General features: G+C 30.3%; 1 protein-coding gene and 1 long non-coding RNA gene across 5 annotated transcripts; both read left to right on the forward strand.

Moving 5' to 3' along the window:
• The first annotated feature begins 475 nt into the window (after window positions 1-475).
• On the forward strand, window positions 476-3,818 carry LOC120575753 (uncharacterized). 2 transcript variants are annotated; one of them, XR_003007677.2, is made up of 4 exons: window positions 476-631; window positions 755-857; window positions 2,334-2,433; window positions 2,868-3,818. It is a non-coding gene; the product is annotated as an uncharacterized lncRNA (long non-coding RNA). The 2 variants fall into 2 exon arrangements; XR_005643451.1 differs by lacking the exon at window positions 2,868-3,818 and having other exon boundaries at window positions 2,334-2,668.
• A 3,373-nt stretch (window positions 3,819-7,191) lies between these two features.
• Window positions 7,192-9,734, forward strand: LOC11445149 (uncharacterized). Of its 3 annotated transcripts, XR_003007676.2 has the most exons (5): window positions 7,232-7,580; window positions 8,300-8,561; window positions 9,048-9,129; window positions 9,216-9,336; window positions 9,433-9,734. XR_003007676.2 is itself a non-coding variant. In XM_003627664.4 (3 exons), exons 1-3 carry the CDS (start codon window positions 7,364-7,366, stop codon window positions 9,434-9,436), a joined length of 342 nt encoding a protein of 113 aa, XP_003627712.4. In that variant the 5' UTR covers window positions 7,233-7,363; the 3' UTR covers window positions 9,437-9,734. The 3 variants fall into 3 exon arrangements, 2 of the variants coding, with proteins under 2 accessions (XP_039684556.1, XP_003627712.4); XM_003627664.4 differs by lacking the exons at window positions 8,300-8,561; window positions 9,048-9,129 and having other exon boundaries at window positions 7,233-7,580; XM_039828622.1 differs by lacking the exons at window positions 9,048-9,129; window positions 9,216-9,336; window positions 9,433-9,734 and having other exon boundaries at window positions 7,192-7,580; window positions 8,300-8,563.
• Window positions 9,735-13,579: the final 3,845 nt, after the last annotated feature.

A 13,579-nucleotide genomic window follows, 5' to 3' on the forward strand; every position in this document is an offset into this window, starting at 1 on the left:
TTTTTATTAAGGACGTGTTTTTTAACTTAGAAATAGAAACATATGGAACATGGGTTTTTACTTAAAAATTAAAACATGAAACATATTTATTTTTCTTTTTTTTTGAGTGGGGGTGAAGATATTGAACAATAATTTTTTTCTTTAGGCCCATCACTTTGAGAGGCTAGGTTCGGTTGAGCTCCTTGCACTCCCCGTAGAACGGCCCTAATCGCAACCATAAAATCTTATCTGACACCTTTATTAGGGTCTCCCATTCCACACATACCAACATAAACTAATGTTGGTTTTCCACTCTCTAGTATGAAAGGTTGATAAGCAAGAATAAATTATAATTACAATTAATGTTTTCATCGAAGGTCTATTCTATGAGCTAAAGAGATAAACATTATGCATCAATGTAATTTAGAGTCATTTATTAATTATTCTAATTTTAATCAAACATATTTTTAAACACCATAATTATTCAAAATTATTTGATTGAGGCAAACATTGTATTTTTTTTACTATATAAGGTGATAAAATAAGCTTATATTTGTTACATGCAAAGGAGAAAAAATGACTGAAATTCGTAAATTTTTTTATATGCTGATCCATGTTTTTTTCCTGTTTATTGTTAGAAAGTATGGTTCAGGTAAGCTCATACTCGTTTTTTTGTTGTTATCTTACACAATTTTTCACCTCTTTTTAGTAATATCTCTCTTTTTTTTTTTGGTCAATAGTAATATCTCTTTATTATTATTTTACATTACCACAGAGTGTATATCTGACACTGATTGCAATGTACTATATCCAATGTATATTAATAGAAGATTACGGTGTATTCAGGGTATTTGTCATACAACCACAGCCCGCAGAAGGTAAAATATATTTCTCTATTATGCCTAAAACTTTAACTTTTTGTCTCATTGTTATAATTATCTTACACTAATTTCATGTAATATTTAGATCCTTGCAATTACTTTGATAGCCTTAGTAACATATTAAAAAAATATATATTTTAATGGCAAATATATATAGGGGTATGAAAAGGGTTTCTTACGTGAGAGTGAAATATATATTGCAAGGATCTATGTCGAACTATGTTAGTTGTTTAATTTTTTGACAAAAATAAACGATATTCATTCATTTAAATTGATAGAGTATATCGATACAATACAAATTTAAATTTGTTAAAAACAAAAAAGATGAATATGTGAACAAACTCACAACATCCATGTTAATAGCATAAAACGGCAGTACCTATGCCTACAAACATGACTATATTCATATCTCCGGATCTGCAACGTTGACGATGCCAAAGTCATTGTAATTGATCAGATCTGCACTTGCTCAAAGCTAATCTTTCAACTTGAATCAAATAAACACCACACTAAGACACGGGAAATCAAAAATACACCGCACAAAGACGGGAAATCAAAACAAATTGTCGAAATCACAAAAACAAACGAAAAAAAATAGAAAATATGTGAAATCACTTATTTAATTAGGATAGAATGAAAAACAATTGGGATGAATGATTTTTAGATCAAAATTGACTCTAAATCACCCCTCTGAAAAGAAAAGAAGTAGAAAAAAAAGGGTGACGACTAGGGTTTGAGAATTAGAGAAGAGAGAGGAAGAATGGGGGAGAGAGAGATATAATGTATATTGCAAAGTAGAACTATGTGGAACTATATTGCAAAGTAATTGTTGTAAGGCAAAGAAACCCGTTTCTCAATCTCAATTTCACACTTCTGGAACTATTTTAAATCTTTGCCAATTTTCCCTGAAAACATGCGGAGATTGAGAAAACATAGAACAGATTGAAAACATAGAACAGATTAAAGTTCAAGATTATTGGATTAATTAAAATGATTAAAAAGCTCTTGGAGATTGAGAAAATACGTTTACATTCAAAGGGGCCAACAATTGCAATCAAAGATTAACTAAATAAAAGAAGGAAAAAATAAAATAAGATGAAACGATAAACAAATGAAGAGGTACAAAGAAATATGACAAAGAAGGTAAGTGGGTACAACCACTTACAAGAGTTATCATTCTTCAATTCTTACCAAAGAGGTAGAAGTTACATTGACATGTCACGTGACAAAGAAATATGTCACCTTCTTTAAGACAACACTTGTCACTTTAATCTATATTTCTCACGTTTGAGTATCTATGCAATGAGAATAGAATTAATAGAAAGAGGATATTGTTTTAATATAAAGAAGGTATTGTTTGAATAAAATCAGGTTTTGAATGATTTATTGCCAAAGGCAAATATTAAGTTGTTACCCTTCTTTTGAAAAATCATTAAAGATGTAGTCTCATCCATGTTGTTTATTTCTTTTCAGATAAGACTGAAGAGTCGTTCAATGAGTATATGAAATGCTCATTAATCGTTCAATGAGATATTCAAAGTCGGATCACATTTTAATGTTAGAACTATGATCGGTATGATTATGTTGTATTTTTTAAAGTATTACAAATTCTAAGTTTAATTTCAAGTTCAAAGTTAAGTATGAGCTTTTCTTCAAAAGTATTACAAATAGTTCAAAGTTTAATTTCAAGATTTATGTATGCCTAAGTAACATGTTTAATAAATTTTCCTAAGTTCAAATTTTGTTGAAAACAATTGTAAAATGATCATTAGTGTTGTTTAAATTAATAAAAATATTCTCATCTCCAATTACGTGTCCCATAAAAAAAAAATTAATACTTATGCCTATTTTTTCTTTTTCTTTTTTTACTTGGAAAAGTAAGGAATACTTTGGGCACCATGTTTATGGTGGATATCTCAAATATTATATTCACTCACAATCACAATTTTCAAGAATCTGTGTTGAATTTGGTTTGTCTCAAAAACTTACCCCATTAATTTTGTTTAGGAAAAAGTTCTTACCTTTTGAGTATAAGGATCTACTCTTAGTGTGTTTTTCTTGAGAGAAATAAGTCCATAAGTTTGATGCATGTGTGGATGCCAAAACCTTAATCATACAAGAGCAACATGGTGTTGAAGGCATGAAGGAACATCAAGTGGCGACAAAGGTTTGAGACCTTACCAACAAGTGGAAATTAGGGGAGTATGGAAAAACTAAATATGGTTCTTGGATGTTGGTGAACAAAAAAAATACGTCCTGACATAGAGAAGAGCAAGGAAACTCATTCGTTAAATAATAGATAGAAAAAATTATTGCCAACAAAAGGAGGGATAAAAGCTATTATGTTCATTCAAGGGTTAATAGTGTTTTACCCCCTGTAATATAGGTCATTTTCGGTTTTCCACCCTGTAAAAAATTTTGTTTGGTTTTCGTCCTTGTAATTTAAAGATTTTTGGTTTTGGACCTTCATGAATTTTGACAGTAAAAAATCGACGATATGTCAGGGGGCTAAACCAAAATTCACTCAAATTAACAGGGGGGTAAACCAAAATTTGCTCAAATTTTTTGGGCATAAACTGAAATTTTCTCAAATTACAAGGGGCGAAATTTTCCATGAAGGTCTAAAACCAAAAAATCTTCAAATTACAAGGACGAAAATTAAACAAAAAATTTTACAGGGTGAAAAACCGAAAATGACATATATTACAGGGGGGTAAAGCACTATTAACCCTTCATTCAATGCAACACAAAGACAAAATCGATGCTTTATGATGGTCAGATTAGGCAAGTGTACCAAATAATAAATAGATAAGTAGAGTATCACATTCACATGGATTGTCATCTCGTCCAAACAATGTTAAGCCCTGTCACAACCTAAGTATCAAAACTTAATAGCAAACAAAAAATAAACTAAAATAAAATGATATTAAATTAAATAATTATCCAACAAAAGTAAATAGAGGTTCTTCTTAAAACCCTATGTTGATGAATGTTTTAAGAATAAATTACACTCCCCTCCCCTCTAAGATGCTTGTATTACACTCCACTCTTATGTTAAAATATACAATCCCCTCCCCTCTTACTCAAAACATATTAGAAAACTTTTCACCCCCCTCCTCTAAGAGAAACTTGAACTACATTCCCCTCTCCTCTTATAATAAAATCTACACTTTACTCCCTCAATATTTTGTTATTTCTAATAATTTAGCAAAAATAATAATAATCTAACACACTTCGAAAAAAATTGTATTATGGGTCTATTTTAATATAATAAAAAATTTGAATACATATTTTTAAACCTTATTATAAAATGAAACAACCCAAAATAAAATTAAAATATGTAAAAAATGACTAAAGACATTAAATTAGGGTTATTTAAAAGTTAATTTTATTCTCTAAATTATAAAATCAATAGAAAAATATTAAAATTTAATTATCATTGATATTTAAATTATAAAGAAATGGTTTTTTTTTTAAATGTTGGTTCAAAATTAAAATATATCATAAAAATATTTATTTATGTTAAATAGATTAAAGTGTAGAGCATTTTTTAATTATTAAAGGAGGGGGTTGTAATTCAAGCATCTTATAAGGGAGGAGTGCATATTTTAATATAAGAGGGGACGAGAGTGTAATTCAAACATCTTTTAACAAATGAGAGTGTAATTTACTCATGTTTTAATGATAACAAACCTTATAGAATAAACACCAAATTTTATGAGTTGGCAAATTAAAGAATGGGGGCAAGGCCTTGAAGTCTAGTAAATTGTCAACCAAATGTTCCTTTGGAGCTTCAATTTGCCTTGTAGAGTTTCTTTTGAGCCGTACCATATCCAGTTGACGGAGAACCTTTCTGACTAGTACTTACTACTTCTCTATTAGCTTTTACAGATTCAAATCCTAAAGCTTTGAGTTGTTCTAGGCATAGTCACATAATTCGCAGTTCGCTATCTTACGCAGTACGGGTTCGTGTTTGCGATACGCGACATAAGAAGAATTCGGTACATATGGAATATAGAGCTTTGGTTCGCGTCAGTTCGTAGTACTTATATTACCAAATTAATTAATAAATTTTTAAGAAAAACATTTTTTCTACTACAATACAAAATTAATTTCTACTAGTAATCACAAATGTTTATTAATAGTGAGTAATAACCTTATTTGATTAATTTAACACTCATTATAACATAAATGATTTCCCATATGTTTTGTTTTCTAAAACAATTGTAACTTACATGTAAGTTTATAATTTTTTTGAAAGGAGGTAAGATTATAATTATACCCAAAAATCCTTTCCAAGATTTGGGTAAGACGGTTCATGTAGCATCTCAAAGAAGGGAATCCACCCTCGATGATCGAAAAGTTCCTTCTTACGATATCCATTTACTTCCAAGGAGTTGAAGTCTACCATTTGCTCTATAATCTACTTTAAATCTTATTCTCTCAAGCTCATAATACCATAGCAGCTTGTTGCGAAGATGATGAAGTAGAAGCCATTTTAGGAGATTAAATCAAAAAATTATTAGTTTATAACTTGCCTTATGTTTGGATTTAAGAAAGTAGAACACAACTCTGTGAATCAGTGAAAGTTTATTTTAATAATCCCGCAATTCAACCATTTTTAATAAAAATTTGCAAAGAAATTTATAATATTATAAGAATATCTCCAAAAAAAATAGAATTTTTATTTTTGACGATTAAAAATTCATATTTAATTCATGTTTTGTTGAAAAATACAAATGCTACACATGAATTGACTTAAAAATATGGATAAAAAGTGGTGATTGAAAATTTTATAAAGACTAAAAGTCGAAGGAAAATTTAATAGAAACTAAAATAAAAAATTGGTATATTTATAACGATAAAAAAACATATTTTACCAATAAAAAACAAATCCCTCAATTTGGCAAATGCTAGTCCCACCCATACAATATTCAACGAACTTTTATATTGTTCCTATTGTGGAATTGCTCCTACGATAATAAAATTTAATTAACTTTTCTTAATTAAATATTTAAATTATATTATTTAAAAGATAAAAAAGTTAGCCCAAAATCATGTATTCTCTTTGTATATAGTATAGATGTCATTGAAATTGTCCTCGTGAGTTTAGCTCAGTTGGTAGGGACAATGCATAACATATGCAAGTTCCGAGGTTCGAACCTCGGCCACCACCAAAATAACAATGTCATGGAAACTATGAATGATATTTTTTTATGAAATTTTAATTTTGATTAAAAGTAAAAATATAAATGTTTTTTGCTTTCAAGTTATAATAAATCAAACTAACCATGATTATCTATTTAAGTGACATCAACAATATAACAAAAAATATAATCTAATATTTTTTTAATAACACCAAAAACAAACTTTGTGATAGAAAAAGATGTTTAAAGGGTATAATTGGGGTAATAATATGGTAAGTATATATATACTCATCTATTTTATTACACTTTTTAAAGGATAAAAGAAAAAAAAACTGAATATATATATATATATATATATATACACACACACACACACACACTCATATTGTGTTGTGTTTGTTACACTTTTATTTTAAGATTTGAATTTACTCTTATATACTTGTTATATATGTTATTTGTACTGAAAGTTTAGAATAATTTTGGAAAGAGAAAAAAATTAGGTCAAGAGAGACAAAATATGTTTTTTTTTTTTATATATATAAAAATAGACGATATTCATTCATTTAAATTGATAGAGTACATCGATACAATACATATCCAAAGTCGCTAAAAACAAAAAGGATGAATTTGCGAACAAACTCACAACATCCATGTTAATAGCATAAAACAACAAAGTATATATGCTTAAAAATACGACTATATTCAAGTCTCAGGAATACTCATTTCTCCGGATCTGCAACATTGAAGATGCCAAAGTCGTTGATCGGATCTGCACTTGCTCAAAGTTAATCTTTCAATCTGAATCTAATAAACACCGCACTAAGACGGAAAATAAAAAACACACTGCACAAAGACGGGAAATCAAAACAAATAGAGGAGACGACAAAATCACCAAAATAAACGAAAGAAAACTGAAAATATGTGGAAATTAGGATAGAAAGAAAAACAACTCGGAGGGATGATTTTAGGTCAAAATTGATCCTAAATCACCCCTCTTCGTTAGACAAGAAGAAGAAAGGGCCGACGACTAAAGTTTGAGAAGGAGAGACAAATTTTTTGTTCTTTATATATAGTATATATAGTATAGATGTAAAACTATATACTAATTTAAAAATAAATATTATTAGTTTTGCTTCCGTTTTTTCCTTTATATTTTTTATAATAAATTATAATGTTTTTTTTATATAAATCAAATTGAGTATTTAGTGACCAAGATTTATGCTCTAACTTTTGAACACTTATCTTTTGTGATGTCACTTTCTAGTTCAATTGACAAGAATCCAACATTATCATCTTTCTCTCATAAGAACTTTTGTTGGTGCCCCCTTCCCAATTTCTAATACAAGAAGAATTATAATGGATTTTGAAGTTAAATTATCCCCAACCCTTATTTTCTTCAAGCCATATTCATCCCATGCTCATGGAAATTTAGAGGTCAAGTGCTGCACACAGTCACAAAGCAAAGAAACTACATCTAGTGTTCAAATAAAGAAACAGTGTTTGAGATGCAATACTCTTTATTCAGATCAACAGAATTCTCCAGTTTCTTGCTCTTTCCACGGTCATACAAATGGTATGCTTGTGTATGCATATTTCCCTCTTTCTATAGCCATACACTATATATAGGATAAGAGTTTACTATGCAATCAAATACTCCTAAAAGAGGAGTAAAGTAGTTTAGACATTTTCAAATTGTTTTGTAAAACGATCACAACTCATTTAAACGCTGATTTAGAGTTGTCCTCCTGAGCTTAACTCAGTTGGTATGGACAATGCATAATCATATGCAAGGTCTGGAGTTGAACCCCGACCACCACAAAAAAAAAAACGCTGATTTAGAGAATGATTTAGCGATCATTTGAAAAATTAATAGCTTAAGACACTAGAGTATTTTGTCACTAAAATAGTGGCTAGATAGAAATTTTTAGTAGGAGAAATACTTGGCCAATTAATTTTTTTCCTTTCTTAAAATACTTTGCCAATTATCTTTGTAATCTGACATAGTTAAATATTTGTGTAAGAAACATATTAAGAGTGAATAGTAATTAAATTAGATAGGATAAATGTTACAAGGAAGGGGCATGGTCTGTTTGAATATTTTATCAAACACAATTATTTGAATATTTTATCAAACACAATTATCCTTTGTCATGCTTTTAAGACTGTGTTATTGAGGATTTCTAATTGCATTTTTGGTTTTATGATGAGCTATATAACATGATAATTTTTTAAAAGCAAAACTATTGTTCAAAGCAATTGAGCCATATAACATGAACGTTTGTAATGTTGTAGGAGACAAGGGTCTGTTTTCATATTATCCACCTCACCAAGGAATTGATGGATATTGGAAATGGAATGAAAAGAATAATAGACCAAGCATTGGTCGTGTAAATTGGGAAAAAATATGGAGTTGTTGGGCTGAATAGTAAGGGGATGACATGTTTGTTAGGATGATGGTTAGACAAAGATAGTGACCATTTTGAATTATTAACAAAGTCAGTAACCAATTTAAAAATAAGTTGTGTTAATCGGTGCTCTTGGGGCACAAATTAAGGTATCTAAAAAAGAAAAAATTAATAGGGTCTCCCATTCCACTCACTAATCACCAGTTTACACTATCTCTCTCTAGTTTTTTTGTTGTGTTAGTAGTGCAGACTATCTACTAGATACCAATAACTAATCACAACATAAATTTTATCGGCCACCTTTATTAGGGTCTTCCATTCCACTCATACCAACATAAACTAATGTTGGTTTTCCACTCTCTAGTATGAAAGGATAGGAAAAAATAAAATAAAAATGAAAGGTTGATAAACAAGAATAAATTCTAATTACAACTAATGTTTTCATGGAAGGTCTATACTATGAGCTAAAGAGATAAACATTATGCATCAATGTACTTTAGAGTCATTTATTAATTATTCGAATTTTAGTTAAACATATTTTTAAACACCGTAGTTATTCAAAATTATTTAATTGAGGCAAACATTGTATTTTTTTTTTACTATATAAAGTGTGAAAAGAAGTTTATATTTGTTAGGTGAAAAAAATGACTGGAATTCATAAGTTTTTTCATATGGTGATTCATTTTGTATTCCTATTTCTTGTTGTGTATGGTTCGGGTAAGCTCATTCTCTTTTTTTTTTGGTTATATTATACAATTATTTTTCACCTCTTTTTAGTAATATTTCTTTATTCTTATTTTAAGGTATCGCAGAGAAAGAGTGTATTACTGACGATGATTGCAATCGAAAATATCCGATGCATGCTAATAGAGGACTGCAGTGTCTTAATGGTGAATGTAAGAGCTCGAGAATAATTAAGTCAAGGTAAAGTATATTTCTCTATTATGCGTAAAACTTTAACTTTTTGTCACATTGTAATGGTGATTGCAATCTCACCCTATGTTGTTTATTTCTTTTCAGATAAGACTAGGATTATATGAGAGACTCATTATCTGTTCAAGGAGTTAATTAGATTCGGGTCACATTTTGATGTTAGAACTATGATTTATATGATTATGTTATACTACCTCCAGTTCTATTTATAAGAGAAATTTAGGTCAATAAAAGTGAATGTATTTGAACTGAATTTTTAACTAGATACATCAACTTTTGTTGACCCAAAATTCTCTTATAAATATGACTGGATGGAGTATCTTTTAAATTTTCCATTGTGTAGTAAATAATTTCCAAGTTCAAAGTTAAGTATAAGATTTTCTCCAAAAGTATTACAAAGAGTTCCAAGTTTAATTTCAAGATTTATTTCTGTTTAAGCAAAATGTTTTTGTAAATATATATATGGGAATGCTAATACACACCCACTTTGATTTTAGAAGGTGTGCATTAGCATCCTACATCCATTTGGTTTGGACAAAAACACCCCTTCTCTCTTTTCTAAAGGTCATTAAACACTTGTCCTTTAAAGTAATTTTTATGCCCGGCCCACACCCTTATTCTCTCTTTTCCAAAAAACAAAAAACTGATCCACCAAAAACAAAAACAAAAAATCTTTCATGGAGGCCGCTTGTATGTTGCAACCAGGAAGATGAAGAAATAATCCATGGAATCCACCTAAAATAGATCTGCATAATCTCCGATAGCAACTTAGTCGGCCATTGGTGTAGTCATAAAAAACCGTCATCACACCCAAACAAGCGTTGGAACGGCATCGTCGAATGGGAACCCTCCACACCGACATTAAGATAGGTTGCAACATAGGTGCCGGAATTTCCGTTGACAACGCGGTACGACGAGTATGGAGATTTCGGACTTGTTGCGTCACCGGAGAGTGGAGTTTTTTCTGTTGAGAGGAAAACAAAGGTATGGGCCAGGCATGAAAATTACTTTAAAGGACAAGTGTTTAATGACTTTTAGAAAAGAGAAAAGGGGTCATTTTTGTCCAAACCAAATGGGTGTAGAATGCTAATGCACACCTTCTAAAATCAAAGTGGGTGTGATTAGCATTCCCCGTATATATATATATATATATATATATATATATATATATATATATATATATATAGACACACTAAAACTCAGTATCCGATCTAAGGACCAATTAATCCGATGGAACCAATCTCACCGTCCACTTGTGGGGGCTCCGTTCTAAGCTAGAGCAAAGCTCGGTATGAACTTGCTCAACAAAATTGGCACCAGAGAGAATCGAACATGAGATATTGAAAAGATTACAGTCCAAGATCCCAACCTAACTACTAGACCAACCCCAAATGAGTTGCACCGCATAATATTATGTGGTCCAACTTTGAATGTTGGTGCTTTCACATAATTCACAAGGTAAGGATTTTACAATAATTTACGTATCACGCTTAAGTCACACCCCACATTGAACATAAGTCGCAAATATAGAATTTATGTAGGTCACATCAACTTCATAGTATAGACAGGGCCGACCTTAAGATTTTTGGTGTCCTGGACGAAACAATAAATTATGTTCTTTTAATTATTCTAATATTTTTTGTCTTGCATTTTTTGTTGCAAAATATTCATTTATAACCAAAGTTATTTAAAAATATATTTTCAATAGAATTAATCAAAGCGAATTAAAAAGAAATATATTTATATAATACTAACTATTAAGTAAAAATAATAATTTTGGTGCCCCTAAAAAAATGGTGTCCTGCACTGCACTGCCGTCCCTCGCGCCCGCCCTCAGGGCCACTCCTGAGCATTGATATTAATTAAGTAACCATATATCACATAATTTGCAGAAAATATTATAATATAAAGCACACAACATGCTAATCATCAAATTCAACTAAGATAATTGATGAATAAAACACATGCATATAATGAAGAATTGACAATACTTTCAGCTAGTACATAAAGATATTACTATCTCATTGGTGTATTAATCTTACACCTAATTTTGTCACTAATCTAGATTATATCCACCAATATCAATGACTAATCTCAACCAAGTTAGACACAAGATTTCCTTATACTAAGGTCAACTCACAATAGCATATCATATACATTAATAACATTTATCTGTCAATTATATCCTAGCATAGTCGGTATTAATGTACATATGTTGTGTTATTATGTACAAATCATCACAAAAGAAATACAAATACAAATTATTTTATCTTGGCATCAGAGCATCATTACTAAAAGGTTAATGATCCAAATAAAATTATGGCATCCGCTGCAAGTGCAAGTAACAAAAATGATCTTCCATCAACTATTCCTGTCAAGCTAGATAGAGATAATTATCTCTTATGGAAATCCTTAGTATTGTCAATAGCTTCAATAATCTAAACCTCAACGCCTCAGTAAATATAGCCAACAAAACTTACTACAAGGGAATTTGGATAAGCAGCAAATTTGGCTCAAATGGAAACTAGAGAGGCTCCAACTCAAGGGGTTGGAGGGAGACAGAGGTAGAAGTAAGTCCTCTAAACTAACATGACAAGTATGCTCAAAGACTAGTCATACAACAATGCAATTTTTCAATAGGTTTGACAAAACCTACTCAGAGCCAAACCACTAGGCAAATGATGATAAACTAGCAGCACAAAATGTCTTTCTAACATCACAAGGAATTGATCAAGATTATGACTGGTACTTTGACAGTGGTACATGCAACATGTGACACACCAAACTGACAAATTTCAAGATCTATAAAAACATTATGGTAAGAATTCTCTTATGGTTAGAATTGTTGGAGCAAAATGTGTTTAACAATGCTTCTTTTAAATTTTGATGATAACGAGGTATTAAAAGTTCAATTGCATATGTTAATATTTGTTCAAGTATTAAAAGTTAAAACTTACCGGAAAGCATGAACTAACCCTAATTCTAGGATCTAACCTAAAACAGAAAAATAAACTAACCTAATTATTCACAAAATAAATTCTATTGATTAACTTTTCGAAATATCAACAATCCCGGACAACAGCGTCAAAAACTTGATGGAGGAAATGTGTAAATATTGGCTACTGCATCAAATAATAACAAGTAATAAAGTAGTAAGTTTATCGTTTCCACAGTGTTTGTCGTTCGACTCGGTAATTAGAGGAATTTATTTAAAACGAAAATAAAAGAAAAGAATTGAAAGTGGTTGCAAGGTTTCAATTGTCCTACCCAATGCGAGATTAGGTTATTGTGATTCAGAAGTGTAACGACGTTTAGAGAATCCTTGAATCCTTCGTCTTTGTTGGAAATTAAATCGAGTAATTGTTAGTTTATAACTTGCCATATGTTTGGGTTTAAGAAAGTAGGACATAACCCCATGACAAATCAGTGGAAGTTTGTTTTAATATCCCCGTAATTAGGCATGGCAATAGGTCGGCCAAGCCGGGTTTTTCTTTAATAGGCCAAGCCTAGTTGAAAAAACAAAAGCCGCCTGAGCATGGCATATTAGCCTGTCAAAGGCTTTATTTCAAACTTGACCTGGCCTTTTTAAAAGTTCGATCTGCCCTATTAGCATGTCTAAAAACCTAATTTGCACTAAAAAAAATTAAATTGATCATTTGACCTATTTATAAAATGGCTAATGAGCATATATTTATTAAAAGACTAATAGGCCAATAATATTTTGTAAAGCATATACATGCATTTTCCCCACTTTATAAGCATATATTGCATGTATATCGAATAAAATTTTGTTAAGCTTGTACATCCATTTTGTATAGGCTAATAAGTATGTGTCCACATTGGAATTGAAAAATTTGAATGAACCAAAAATTTATTAATATAATATAGTGTATATATAATTGCACATATATGGGCCGACCTGGTATGCCTAGTATACTATTATTTATAAGTCTTAACTTGACCTAATTAAATTAATGAGATTTTGTTAAAGTTTGAGCCTAACCTATATAATAAACGAGCTGGGCCGAGCCAATCTCTAAGTAGGTTGGGTCATAGGCCATTGACGGGCAGCCTGGCCTATTCCCACTCTACCCGCAATTCAACCATTTACAATTATGGGATTCTCGTAAGATGAGTTATAGCCTTAAATTCATACTTATATTCAATTATTTTAGAAACTAAGCAATTCACTATTGTCTTGTTCCAAATGAATTCGAGTTGTCAATTTTATTGG

The sequence above is a fragment of the Medicago truncatula genome, chromosome 8, assembly GCF_003473485.1.
Source record: "Medicago truncatula cultivar Jemalong A17 chromosome 8, MtrunA17r5.0-ANR, whole genome shotgun sequence".
Taxonomy (NCBI): domain Eukaryota; kingdom Viridiplantae; phylum Streptophyta; class Magnoliopsida; order Fabales; family Fabaceae; genus Medicago; species Medicago truncatula.